The 15,277-nt window shown below is 43.7% G+C and overlaps 1 protein-coding gene across 1 annotated transcript in view; it reads left to right on the top strand.

Moving 5' to 3' along the window:
• LOC126199004 (myrosinase 1-like) overlaps nt 1-15,277 on the top strand; it is an 81,042-nt gene that overhangs the window by 21,675 nt on the left and 44,090 nt on the right. The window contains exon 5 of the mRNA XM_049935683.1: nt 8,528-8,711. Coding sequence (XP_049791640.1) covers nt 8,528-8,711 — 184 coding nt within the window. The remainder of the gene's footprint in view (nt 1-8,527; nt 8,712-15,277) is intronic.

Below are 15,277 nucleotides of genomic sequence, written 5' to 3'. Positions count from 1 at the left end.
GATTTCAGCATTATTATCAAGTGAAGTCTATCTTTCGTATGATCACTCATAATGGAAATGACTGATGAATTTTTATAGCAGAATGCCATCTAGCACCTGATGAGGGTGTTGACGCTGAAAGAGTATTGGGAACAAAGCTTGCTTATGGTACGTTCCTGAAATTATTTAGCAATTCTTGCAGCCGAGACTGTACAACTACCCACCCAGTCAAGTTCAGTGTAACTTTAAGTTAGATAACTAACTGAAACGTTTCTTCACGGTCACCCTGTTTTCAGCTAATGTGAATATAAGATTTCATAGCGAAATTTACTGAAGAAGTCTGCATTCTCATGTACAGAACTCTTGTGACTGATGCAGAATCAGTAACACTCAAAACAGGAAACTGAAAATCAGTCTCTTGAAAACGCTCAGTGTTGTGGTTTCAGAGCATTCTCACGTAAACATCTTTGTTTTGATATAGCGAACATGGGAGAAAACTCGGTAATGGCCAAAAGTGGCATTGCGAAAGGTTACAGGAAAAACCCTTCCGTGTTCTAAGACGGTACCATAGACCTATTGGTTAGAGTTGTTCTGGGAATAATTGGACAGACGCTATGCTCATTGCCACTCGATTTCACAGAACAAAGTTAATGCAGAAGTGAAACCTGTCACGGCCTCTGGAGTACCACAGCGAAATCGAAATAAAGACAACGAAGCCGGGTGCAGAACAGAGTAAATTCTCTTACAAAAATGTCCAAAATCAAAATTCTTCTTTCCGTCTCTCTCCAGATGAGGGGCCAAATGATTATAGTCGCATTTTTATGTCTGCTGAAGAGCAGTAGGCGTGATGTACTTAACAGCTAACATAATTTGCAGAAAATTCAGACTACCGTTTGATTATATACAACGCGAACCGCCAGCAAAACTGTATTACACATCGGATTTATGCACAATTCGATAAACGAAAAGCAATATGTAAGTTCAACGTCCCTTTGGCCTCTAGGTTTAGACAGATAACACGGGTTCGTCCGAAAAAGGGCTTGAGTGCTTGACGTAATGCATGGGAAATGAACAGAGGGGCTCTTCTAGTACACGACTTAATCTTTTTAGGCACGAAATAGTTGACAAATGATTCGCAACGAGTGTTATAGTGTACGATTCATTAACGCGACCAAGCATAATGGAATTGTAGCTGTACATTTTGTCAAGCCAACAGATTAAAATGGCATAATTCGTGACAAAAGTACTTAAATCGACGGGTAAAACTCTTGGAAAGACAGGAGGGCTGCACAAAAGCAGTGAAGATGCTCATAATGAGTTGAATGTACATGCTATTAACGATGCTATTAAGCAGTGGAACAATAGCTGAACACAGAGATGGACGAGAAATAAAAAATATTAAAAAAATAAGTGATGGCATAGTAGAAGAAATCACGAACTAAAATGCAAAAGCAGTCAGACACATAATACGACCTAGGACACAGTGGACATAAAGTCTGGAAGTCGGAGCTAGGAGATAGGAATGCCTTGTATACAATTTTGACCACAATACAGTGAGAGGCTACTTTTTAAATTGCATGCGAACAGATTGCAAACATTTGAAAGTCACATAAATTGCTCTGTTTCCGCATTACGACGACGACTGTACTGTTTGCCTCCCCCCCCCCCCCCCAAACATGCCTTATCTGCGCACCTAACGCTGCCACCTGTTGTCTGAGAGCGGACATTGCACGTTGACGTCGAAAAAAGCGGTGGTCACGTTGAAGTGGTAGGACCACGTAGTTCAGTAGTTCTTACACGATGGCGAGGAATCAGGTTTTTTTTTTCCTTTACTGAATTTCGATTCCCCCCGAAGTGGGCGGGCTGGCAGCAGCTTATTACGCTGATCTGCAGCCTACAGACTTTTTAAAACGTAAGAAGAAGATAAGAAACAATAAAAGCAGGCGATAAAACGGTTACTTAAAGTGTAAAACGGCGGAAAATTGTGGAAAGTTAAAACATAAAGGAAAGGGTTGGCAAAGCGAATAAAATACACAGGAAGCAGACAGGTAACATAATAGACAGACAAGTAAGAAAAATTGCGACAGTCTGGTTCTGTTCGCAAGAGATATAAAAGTCACACCCAGCGACAGTATGATGTCCGTTCGCAACACCTCGAAAAAGACACACAACACTCAACACTCACTGTAAACACTGCACCAAAATGTCGGCACAAAGAGGACACACCATAGCCTAGGGCAGATGGGGGAGGGGGCGGGGGTGGACCTGGACAGATGAGGGGGAAAACAAGGAGGGAGGAGGGGAAAAACGAAAGGGGGGGGAACCAAAGGAGGGAGAGGACTCAAAGGGGGAGGGGGGGGGGGGCAGGGGCAGGGCAGACGCGAGAGGGAATGGGAAAAGGCAGAGGAGGGAAATGCAAAAGGACTCGGGGGAGAGATGGGGGCGTGGTATCAGGCGACAATGTTTCCTATCAAACGACAAAGTTCGTAATGAAGTAACGGGCTTTGGAACAATAACTGTAGTCATACATGGTGTCCAGCAAAGTAGTCCCTAAGTTCTAAAATTAAATATCTCGAAAACTAAGATCGATAGTGGAGCGTAACAGACGATACGTTTATTGTGAAAGCTGCAGGAATTTTATACAGAACTTATACTGAAGTTCCGAAATAGTTCGAAAAGTTACTAACAGATGGCGCTGTAATCGCAATACGTAGTGCCCATAAATAGTGCGCGCAGCTAAGAGGGATCAGTTCCACCGTTCAAACATGAAAGCAGGTTAGTGTACCGAAGCAAGAGGTTGAACTCGTGTATTCCATTGAACAATCTGTTTACTGTGCGGAAACAAGGCGCAGTTTGTAAACATGATTTAATGTTCCAAAAGCGCCCAATGCGGAAACCATTCACGAGCTCCTCGCCAAATTCCAACGGACAGACAGCGTGGCTGATTTTCTAGCGAGGAATGTTGGCTCTGGGCAAACCGTAGCTCCCCTGAAAATGTTGCCACGGTTTCTGGAATCATTCAGCAAATTCCAATGCAATCCATCCGAAGAATAAACAGGAGCAGAGACTAGGTTGAAGCTTTCGAGAACGCAGAAAATACTAAGACAGGGCGTACACATATTCCTACTCAAAATTCAAAGGCACCAGTGCATACCTATACCACACGTGCAACAGTGGGTTGACTTTGAGAACCAGGTATTCATATTGACTTATAATGAAGGATTTGATCTTAGTTGCATCTGGTTGGCAGATGAATCATAGTGCCACCTGAATGGGGTCGTGAATAAAAAAAAATTTAAAAAAAACTGGCGATTTTGGAGTTCCCAAAATCCCCATTTGTGTGAAGCGAAACCATGGCATTCTCCCAAGGTTACTGGTACTATTCCGGTAGGCAGCAGAGGTATTACTGGCTCCTCCTTCATGCGAGAGACGATCACTAGTGAACAATACGTTTTAATATTGTAAAAATTTGTCACCACGTATCTAGCGTTGTAGGAAGATGCAAGTTGGGGTAGGTTACATCGCCCTGAACAGCTGTCTTGCTTTCTTGATAAATACACCGGGAATAGAGTCATCGCGTTGAATCATTGCAAATCTACTGGCACAGGGATGGACTGACCTACACATTCGCCTAATCTAACTCCTCATGAGTACTTTTTGTGGGCGAATTGAAACATACTGTCTACCGAAACCACGAGCTTGAATCGGCAATCCGTGTGGTATCTGATTCTATTTCCGTTGAGACTCTATACTATTCGATGGCAAATTACATTACTCTCTTGTGCCACCTCCGTGTTGTGATTGGTGGACATTTCACAAGGATTATGATGTTACTGCAAAGATTGCTTGGATAGGACGAGTTTAATCATGCACGCTGATACTGTTCGAGCTGCACAGTGTACAGCGTCTTCCATTAGTAGCTTTCCGAAATAATCCGAAACTTCTACATAGCTTCTTTATAAAAGGGTTTTATCATTTACAGTAAACGTACCATTTGTTGGGCTAATCTATCAATCTGAGTTTTTGATATATTTAATTTTAAAGTCAGAAACTCCTTCACTGCACACCCAGAACAACTTTATGGATTACAAAGGTCAATTAATGATCACATGCTTCTTTATTAAAATTGATTTCAGATTTCGACTTTGCAATTCGATCTAAAATTAAGGAAAAAATAAACGAAAACACATAAATAGTTTTAAAAAGCACGAAAAGGGAGTTCTTAAAGGTGCGAATAAAGTGAACAAATAACCTAATGATAATAGCAGCGAGACGTAGGGATGCGGTTAGTTCAAATGGTTCAAATGGCTCTGAGCACTATGGGACTTAACTTCTGAGGTCATCAGTCCCCTAGAACTTAGAACTACTTAAACCTAACTAACGCAAGGAAATCACACACATCCATGACCGAGGCAGTATTCGAACCTGCGACCGTAGCGGTCACACGGTTATAGACGGTAGCGCCTAGAACGTGAGGTTAGTACACAGAAGAAAAAGCTCATAGAATGCATGTTTATCGACGAGATGAAATTCTACAATGGCCGGCGCATTGCACTGATTGTATCGTTTAGTCTATGGTAAGCCACGGAAAGATATGATACTCTACTATGGTTAGTAGCATATCGTCTGTAGTTCAGAACTTTTCGTCTACTTCAAGGTTAATAGTTCGGAAGAACCTCTGACATAGCCGACAAAATCTGTTGTAAAACTATGGAACATGTTTTATGTTAGTATATTATGAACATTTTGGAAAACAAGAATCTCCTCAATAGGAGCAACGTTGATACAGCAAACCGAGGTCTTACGAAACCAAGCTCCATCTCTTCATCCATGGAATCTACGGCGTTGTGAATAATGGCGTCCAGGTTGAAAGCAAGTTTCTTCATTGCCGAAAGCTGTTCGATAAAATTCTGCAATATTTATTAGAGTGTAAAATACAAGGTTACGTTGTACTGAACTGTCTTTATGACTGGCTTGATAACATCCTAGAAGAAGGCCTCAGAACATCTTTCTTAACAGGACGTTATCGGCTAAAGCAAAATTACCTGTAGGTGGACCTCAAGAGATTCCCACGTAAATGTTTACATTCAATAAGTGCATTAAATCTACTGAAATAAAATCAATAGACCAATGGGGAAGAAATCAGTGATAAACTCCGGAAGGCCCAACAGTGTCATCCTCAGACCACAGGCGTCACGGGATGCGGATATGCAGGGGCATGTGGTCAGTATACCGCTCTGCCGGCCGTATGTCAGTTTACAAGACCGGAGTCGTTACTTCTGAATCAGGCAGCTCCTCAGTTTGCCTCACAAGGGCTGAGTGCACCCCACTTGCCAATAGTTCTCGGCAGACCGGATGGTCACCCATCCAAGTGATAGCCCAGCCCGACAGCGCTTAACTTTGATCATCTGACGGGAGCCAGTGTTACCACTGCGGCAAGGTCGTTGGCAAGAAATCAGTGAAGAAGACATAAAACGAAAAAGTTCAGATGTGCTGAACCAATAGTGTAAGAAACATGTAGTGACAAAAGAAGGTAACCCAAGGCTGAACTGGAACCGAGATTCTCTCATATCACAAGCATTCACCAAACTAATGTTCCATTAAAACTACAGCAAGTACACTTGATCCTGATTTTTTAAGTGAAATTTATTTACACAGAATAAACTTTACTATAGCAGATAAGTGTAATTGAATGCACTACATTTTTCCGACTGCTACGGTCGCAGGTTCGAATCCTGCCTCGGGCATGGATGTGTGTGATGTCCTTAGGTTAGTTAGGTTTAAGTAGTTCTAAGTTCTAGGGGACTAATGACCACAGCAGTTGAGTCCCATAGTGCTCAGAGCCATTTTGAACTACATTTTTCTGTGAAGAGATTAAAATATACTTCCGTCTCACCAATTTCTTAAGTAAAGACATCACTGTCATCTAAGGCGTACACATGTTAAAATAATGTTCTGCAGTATTTTTTAAAGATTTAAAACCACGTACTTCCACGTACACAGCGAAAAGAAAATATTGTACAGCTGTAAAGAAGACGTCGATTTTTACCCAATGACAGCGTATGCCACCTGGGGGGTAGTAGATGTACTGATAATGGTTTCAACGTCATTTGGCCTCAAACACCGTAGTGGCATAGCAACCATTACGCCATCTGTGTATACCCCTTAATAGGCCAGAAGGCTCAGTGTTATAACGTGTGAAGCAAACAGGCGTCCACGACACGAAGACGCACTCGTTCTTCCTACAGGCAATTGAACGAAATTGGAAGGGTAAAAATTGTGCTGTTCCGAGTTTAGGGATGGTAATTTGAGTATTACCGTACAAGCTGGCCTTGCTGCTACAGACGTACAACGATGTTGGTATCAGTGGTCGCGCAAAATTCTCACACCCCTAGACGAGATTGTGGACGACCTCTCAGCACAGACGACAGCCAAGCGTCGCACTGTAAGGGCAACAGTGGCAGACCGGACGGCTACCACAGCACAGATAAGGGAGTTTGGAAGCCCAGGCGTGTCAACATGGCTGCGAACAGGTTATTAGCGATGGGACTATTGGCACGTTCGGCTCTAGCTCATATTCCACTCACGCTACACTACCGACGTGCAATGCGCAACTGGTGCAGTCAAGGATCACTTGGAAGGTGAAATAGTGCGCCACGGTCTTCAGCGATGAAAGCAGAGTCTACCTGCGTGCAAGTGATGGTCGTTTGTGTGAACGACGCCGACCTGGTGGGCGCTGTCTCATAGAGAGCACTGTGTAGGACACACTGGTCCTACCCCAGGCCTTATGGTCTGGAGTGCGATAACCTACAACTCTCGGTCACATTAGATGTTTCTGGAGCGGACGCTAACTGGCCGGTATGTGTAGAATATTGTTAGACCAGTTCTTTTGCCGTTCTTGCAAAAGGAAAGTGATGTGTTGTTCCAACAGGTCAATGCTCGCCCAGATGCACTGCCTATGAAACTCAACGTGCTTTGCAGGGCGTGCAGAAACTTCCCTGCCCAGCACAGGGCCCGGGCCGGCCGGAGTGGCCGTGCGGTTCTAGGCACTACAGTCTGGAACCGAGCGACCGCTACGGTCGCAGGTTCTAATCCTGCCTCGGGCATGGATGTGTGTGATGTCCTTAGGTTAGTTAGGTTTAATTAGTTCTAAGTTCTAGGCGACTGATGACCTCAGAAGTTAAGTTGCATAGTGCTCAGAGCCCTTTGAATCATTTGAACGGGGCCCGCTCTTGTCTCCAATCGAGCAAGTGTGGGATACGATGGACGTCTCACAGAACTACGATAACAAGTCGATCTGGTGTGACATAATGTATCAATAATCCCGACCTGCACGATCGACTGGATGCCAGAGTCAGCTCGTGCATTCCCACCCATGGAGGCTATACCACGTACCAATACGGGTGTTTCAACTAGGGTCGATACCTAGTACCTCAGAGGCTCTCGTGCCACTGATTTGCATGTGTAATCATTTCATGTACTCCATATGCACTGTTACAATAACAAATCTTGAGTGAATTGGAAACTTCTAAAAAGGCGAATTGCTTTTCTTCTGGCAGTTTAACTTCGACAGAAATGTGGGTATTTGGAGAATATCGAAAAAAAATGCAACGTATTGTTAATAGCAATAGGAAACATGAGTATTTGAAGAATATCGGTAAAAATATGCAACACATTTTAAATAACTTTGGTTAGTGGTCATATGATCCGGCTGTCTGTTCCATCTTAGTGCATTTAGTTGTGCTTCAAAAGTATCACCTGTTACAGAGTATAATAATGTGCGGTTCAATGGTCGGGCGTAACGTTTTTCAGTTGTACGCCACTTCAACGAGTTGTGTGTCTCTACGCCATTCCGCCAAGTGTGGCCGAGCGGTTCTAGGCGCTTCAGTCTGTAACCGCGCGACCTCTGCGGTCGCAGGTTCGAATCCTGCCTCGGGCATGGATGTGTGTGCTGTCCTTATGTTAGTTACGTTTAAGTAGTTCTAAGTTCTAGGGGACTGATGACATCAGATGTTAAGTCCCATAGTGGTCAAAGGCATTTGAACCACTTTTTACGCCATTTATCGACCCGGGGAGAGGGGATCTAGAGCTTAAGTGGATTCCGAAACACACGCCATAGCCGGTGACTCCTCATATTGCTGAGAGCTAGATTAAACGCAGAATGAAAATTTCCGTTATGTGGTCAGGCTACGAACCCGCGACCTTTCGCTTTCCTGACACGCTCTCTATTGCTGGACGGCCAGGAACAATTGTATTAGGGTAAGCCACTGTCGTTCGCTGCCGACTCCTCCCTCCCCCCCCCCCCCTTCCCCACAGAGATGCTAAAGATTCTACTCCTACATACACGTGGAAAAATCTCTATCAGCAGTGTTCAGAAATCACAGGTGGAAACACCAGTGACATTGACAGAGATAGCGTAAAAATTAAGGTGACTACTGACGCTAAGCGAGAAATCCGCGCTCAAAGCCGGGTGTGTCATAAATTTCTAATTGTCACGAGATAATCCTCATGTTTACGCCTGCCACTGAAGCTGTGACTTATCGTGCAGGTGAAGTTCTGGATAACTTTCAACGAGCCTGCTGTGTTCGTGAGTGGCTACGCCAGCCAGGGAGGGCAGGCCCCCAGCCAACCTGCTCCAGGTATCGGCGATTACCTGTCGGCCCACACGGTCATCAAGGCGCATGCGCGCGTCTACCACCTGTACCAAGAGCAATACAAGGCCACGCAGCAAGGTAAGTTCTGCAGGAGAGACTACACCGATGGCCATAGAAGTTGCAACACTGCATTTCTTCTTATTGTGGGTGGACAGTAGAGTACGTGTTATCACCAGACGACCATAACTATGGGTTCTCTGATTGGTCTGGGAGATGGATCATCTGAACTACGAGGGTTGTCCAGAAAGAAAGTTCCAATCGGTCGCTAAATGGAAACCACAGTTGAAATTAGAAACATTTTATTTGCAAGAGTTAGCTACACTTTCTAGCTACTTCTCCACATAGTCGCCGCTACGACTTAGACATCTGTCGGAGCGTTTTACCAAATTTCCTACATCATCGTCATATAAGGCAGCCTCCTGTGCTTTCCGATACTTCTCTAGCTGGTCTATAGCGCGTAGCCTGCGCCCAAGTATTGTCTTCGTATCCAGCGTTTTATGTGAACAGAGATATAATCAGGACGAGCCAATTAGGGCTGCATTGTGGGTGATCCAACACTTCCCATCGAAAAGGCTGCAGGAGGGTCTTCACTGCCCCTGCAGAGTACGGATGAGAATTGCTGTGAAGAAGGAAGTGCGTGGCAGTTATGTTAGGCGGGCTGCATTCATTAAGGCCAAGTTTCTTAGCGGGCCCTCCTACATGGCGGGAGACATCGTTGTTCTAGGCACCTTTACTGGCTCACAGTGCGCTCACAACTGAAAAGAGCGTCTTGATACGATCGATGGTCATACTAGAGACACTGCCCAACACATCTGCGCAAAGCTTCATCGGGTTTTCAGTGTGGTCTCCACTTCGCGACCGATCGGAACGTATTTCTGGACAACCCTGGTACAATGTATGAAATTTTAGTTCATTTTATTACATGGATGAATAAAAAGGTTTACTTAACTTGATACAATTCTTTGCCACAGGAGTGCCTCATAATTTTCAACTACCATAGTCAACTGAAGCATTGCTGGATGCACTAATCTTGAAGTACAATTTTCAACATTTACGAAAATACATTTCCACCTGAGACTTCTATAACACTTTAATCCTAACCGACGATGTTACCAGCTTTAATTGAGGTCACAAACTGGGACACAGAGCTTCCTTGCCTGACTCTACATTGACCTCAATGCAAGAGCAGTGCTGTGCTGAGAAATAGGGCGGATCTTCTTCGTTGCGGATAGCAGCGTGGCATCGCTAATGTCTGTGGTATCGGCGTGCCGTTGGCACTTGTGGCGTGCACGACGATCTCTGTAGAATACCATAATAGAAATACGTGATTTAATTGGGAGTACACAGGAGCCAACATTTAACACCTGTAGTAACAACAGCACTAACCTAGATGGGCATCGAGTCACAATGAGCTTGTACGACATATACGCAGGTAGGTCATATCTTGTTGTATGAATACTATCCCAGAGTCAGTCAGTTGCGATCGTTGGCAAATGATAGTGTGCCAGTCTTTCAACTACCCATGACCACCTGTTTCCAGTGAGTGATGGACCTGGAGAATGTGATGAACAGGCCAACAACCGAATTGTGGAAAGCCTCAGGTCCCGGTGTCATTCACGCAGAATTCTTCTTTTGCTCTGCATCAAGCATATGAAAAAGTGGCTGGCTGAATTCTTCACAGACATTATGTGAACTGGCACGATACCGCATAAAATGAAACGGACGAAAGCTGTAGCCTTACCGAAACCAAGTACAGCAAATAAAAGTCAGAAAGTTATTGACCCATAACTTTACTTAGTATGTTGTATAAGCTCCTGGAAAGAATATTGTGCAATAGGACCTGTCACAAGATGTTCTCAAATATGCCGGTTGAACAGGCAGAATTCAGACCTAACCACAGGTACACAGATCAAGTCTTCACTCTAACAACCGTCATAGAAGTCGAGTAACAGAGTCGAGGGACATTATCAGTCTCACTGATTGATCTGAAAGTTGCATATGATACTGTCAGGGCACAAACATGTCACACTGAAAGTTCTACAACTCATACAAAGCCTAAAAATTGTCAGTCTCTTGAATGATATGCTCAGTAACCGATTTTTCGAAGCACTAATGGGCAACAAGATGAGGTTACAGAAGAATCAAAACACTGGGCTACCACAAGGACGTATTTCGATCCCTCTCCCGTTCACTTTTTACATATCAAAAATGCCTGGAAAAACATCAAGGAAGTTTGACTCTTGGGAGAAGGCAGAGCGATGCTGAAGTTACGCTTCAAGACATATGTCCCATGTGTGCGCAATTGGAGAGAGATCTGGTGATCGAGTAGGCCAAAGCAGCATGTCGACGGCATGTTGGCAAGCGTTATCCTGTCGGAAAGCACCCCCTGAATGACAGCACAACTGATCAAGTCACCAGATTGACTTTCCTTGTGTTACTGTGGTGCCGACTGCTGCTGAAATTGCTGCTGCAGATGCAGTACGATGCGCCAGAGCCACACGCCGAACGCCATAGTTCCAAACTACATAGTACCTTGTGGCTGTCCCAAATGTGATCTTCTTGAGATTGTGCATTCTTCTGACCACTGCTGCCGGCAATCATGCACATTGGCTACATTTGAGCCAAGTATTTCTGCAATACTGCACAAGAAATATCCAGCTACTCGTATACTATTACACGATCTCATTCAAACTCCTTGAGGTGTTCCTAATGGTGTCTTTGTCGGGTTAAAGCCAATCTTGAGTAACATCAACTCTCCGTGCCAGTTTGAGATTTGTTATGATCGGCAATTATGGTACTGCAATTTTAATGTTTAGTAGTTCTGTGACGTGCTGTTAATAATTTACATTCATCTTGCAAAGCAGTTTGATCACATGGATATTACCACTTGTTTAATGCTTCAGGAAAATTATGCTACAAAGTAAAAATAAAACAAGCTGAAAACACACATACACAATGCACCTAAAACCCACTTCCTCTCCATCCCCATCCCAATATCTCAGTAGTGTAACAAGGTGAGTTCTGGCTGAGATATCAATGTTATCCTCAAGGACACAGATAAAAGAAGAATGCCAAGAATGCCCTGACCCTCCAGGCACATGACGGGGTTCCATACCTTGGGCAGTTGTGAATACTGAAAGACAATCATCTGCTGTGAGAGGCCTAGCCAAGATAAATCTAGGACAAGGCTCCCTTGTCGGCCAACAGAAATCCTACTCCCTTATCGCACACCATTTTATGTAATTTCTGTAAGACTCTGTAGTGAAAGGAAGAAGTAGAGTTATCCTCCTCAGAAAACAGTGGTATAAAATACAAGGTATGTACATTGATGGTATTGTGAGCTACACTATGGGACAGTAATATGCACACTTACAGATGGTGATAGTATCTTGTAAACAAGGTATAAAAGGAGAGTGCATTGGCATAGTTGTCATTTGTACTTGTGTTATCAGTGTGAGAAGGTGTCCAACGAGATTATGGCCGCACCACAGGAATTCACAGACTCTGAACGCGAAATAGTAGGAGGAGCTAGATGTTTGGGTCCTTCCATTTCGGAAATAGTTGGGAATTTAATATTCCAAGTTCCGTAGTGTCAAGAGTGTACCGAGAATACCAAATTTCAGACATTACCTCTCACCATGGACAATTCAGTGGTGAGCAATTCAGTGGCCTATGGCTTTCACTTAACGACCAAGAGCAGCGGCGTTTGCGTGGAGTTGTCAGTCTAACACACAAGCAACATGACCTGAAATATCCGCAGAAATCAATGTGGGACATACGACGAACGTATCTCTTGGGACAGACCTGCGAAATGTGGTGTTAATGGGCTAGGGCAGCAGGTGACTGACGTGAGTGCCTTGGCTAGAAGCACAATACTGACTGCAGCGCCTCTCCTGGGCTCATAACCATATTGGAAAACCATGGTCTGGTCAAATGAGTCCTGATTTAAGTTGGAAAGACCTGATGACAGGGTTTGAGTGGGGATGAAGACCCCACGAAACCATGGACCCAAGTGGTCATCAAGGCACTGTGTGAGATAGTGGTGATTGCACAATGGTGTGGGCTGTGTTTAGGTAAAATGAACTGGTTCCTCTGGTCCAAGTGACTCGATCATTCACTGGAAATGGTTATAGAGTCTTAAGCATGGCTGCAGCAGAAACTGTGCAAATGGAATGGAACCAGCTTTCAGTTGCGGAAGGTGGTAGTCAAAAGCTCTTCGCCTAGGTTTCAACTCATATAAATGGGCTTTCTTCAGAAGTCTTATTACGTTTTACATGCTGACCATGATGTGCCATCAATCCGTCACTGGTCACACAAGCCACATGGTTGTTCTTAAGATAGTAAGTTTCCATTATGACTAAGCCTATTGAAAGGACATCATAGTCAGCATATAAAACATAAGAATTCTGAAGAAGACACATTTATATAGGTTGAAACCTAGGTCAAAAGCTTTTGACTATTAACTTCCACAGTTGGTGGCTGTTTTTATTCCGTATATAGGAAGTGGTTATGTTCAGCTACTTGGAGACATTTGCAGCCATCCATGATCTTCATATACCCAAACAACGATGGAATATTTATGAATAACAACGCACCATGTTACCAGGCCGCAATTATTGGTTGGTTTGAAGAATGTTCTGTACAGTATACGAGAATGATTTTGACACACAGGTCGCTTGGCATGAATCCCCTCGAACATTTATGGGACGTAATGGAGAGATCAGTTTATACACAAAAGTCATGCATCAGCAACACATTCGCAATTGTTAATGGGTAAATATTTCTGCAGGGGACTTCAAACGTCTTGTTGAGTCCAAGACATGTGGAGTTGCTGCACTCTACAGGGAAAAAGGAGGTACGACACGATAACGATACCATGAGGTATCCCACGACTTTTGTTGTTGCCTCAGTGTACTAAAAGTAATGATGCGATTTTTACTGTAAGCACTCCCACCATCCGCTGCTATTTGCTATAAGTTTACTGATTTTCCCAAAATAACCACGCCTCTATTCCAAGAGATATGTAAAATGTGATTTTAAATGTTGAACCATTGCTGCAGCAGACTATTTCAACAAAATACACCGATAAACAAGTACCACATTATGATATTTTAACAAATACTACGTATATTAAGTAACAAAATTCTGAAATGCAGCAAAAAATGTGCCCTGTGTTATGGATCTGTGATACCACTATAAGACTGTCCCTAGTAGATTGACAAATCGTAAATGTACGCTACAAGTAATTACCGCCTCCACAGGAGAGATAATACACTTTTATTTAAAAACACGAGGGGGAGACCACATCCTGTTGTCCCAGCTCTCTGCCGCTGCCTTTACAACGCCGCTCTTCATTGCAGCCGCCTATAGTCTAGAGGGCGTAAGAAGGTCAACAACAAGTTCTGGCTCTGATCCCAGCTTCCAAGTGCGAAGAACTGACAGCTGCAGCCAATAAAAGTGGCCGACTACAGATCTGTCAGAACACTGAGGCTATCCCATGGAGCCGTTTAGAAAATCAGGTGACGTTATTGGTTGAGGTGATAGCGCGAAGCTGCATGAAGCTCTTGAGTTGGGTTGTTTGGGGGAAGAGACCAAACAGCGTTGTCATCGGTCTCATTGGATTAGGGAAGGACGGGGAAGGAAGTCGGCCGTGCCCTTTAAAAGGAACAATCCCGGCATTTGACTGGAGCGATTTAGGGAAATCATGGAAAACTTAAATCAGGATGGCCGGACGGGGGGTTGAACCGTCGTCCTCCCGAATTTGAGTTCAGTGTGCTAACCACTGCGCCACCTCACTCGGTTGTAGCTGTTGATAATCAGCCCAACACTTAGCAGAGGATAGGAAATGCTAGAGAAATTCACTTTATAAAAAAAGGTATGTGAAGCAATTATACAAGTACAAGAAAGGTTAAAGAGTGGATTAGAATTCAAGGTGAAAGGACATCAATGATAAGATTCGCTAATGACATTGCTATAACCGAAAGTGTAGGAGAATTACGGGATATGTTGAATGGAATGATCTGATAACTAAAGATTATGGACTGAGTAAATCGATGAACAAGGTGAGGTAGCGGAAATGACAACAGCGAGAATGTTAACACAAAATTGGGAAATCACGAAGCAGACAATATTATGGAATTCTGCTACCTATGTAGCAAAGTAGCCCACGATGTACGAAACAAGGAAGACGTTAAAAGCAGACTGCCACTGGCAGAAAGGGCGTCTCTGACCAGTAGAAGTCTGTTAGTACCAAACATAGGCATTGAGGAACAAATTTCTGAGACTGTGCGTTTGGAGCACAGAACTGGGTGATAATGGAACATGGAGTATGGTAAAATGAGAATAGAAGAGAATCTAAGCATTTAAGACGTGGTGGTACAGGTGAATGTTGAAAATTAGGTGGACCGATAAAGTAATCAACGAGGCGGTTCTCCGCAGAACCGTAGAGGAAAGAAATACATGAAAAACACTTACATGAAGAAGTGACTGGATTATAGGACATAAGACGTAAGGGAATACATGCCCTAGTACTATAGGGAGCTTTAGGGATAAAAACATTAGAGAAAGACTGATATTGGAATACATCCAGCCAATAAGTAAATACATAAGTTTCAAGTGCTACTCTGAGATGAAAAGTTTTCCAT

Source organism: Schistocerca nitens, chromosome 8 (assembly GCF_023898315.1).
Source record: "Schistocerca nitens isolate TAMUIC-IGC-003100 chromosome 8, iqSchNite1.1, whole genome shotgun sequence".
Classification (NCBI taxonomy): domain Eukaryota; kingdom Metazoa; phylum Arthropoda; class Insecta; order Orthoptera; family Acrididae; genus Schistocerca; species Schistocerca nitens.
The sequence above is the reverse complement of the archived record's forward strand: the minus strand, read 5'-3'. Positions and strand labels throughout refer to the sequence as shown.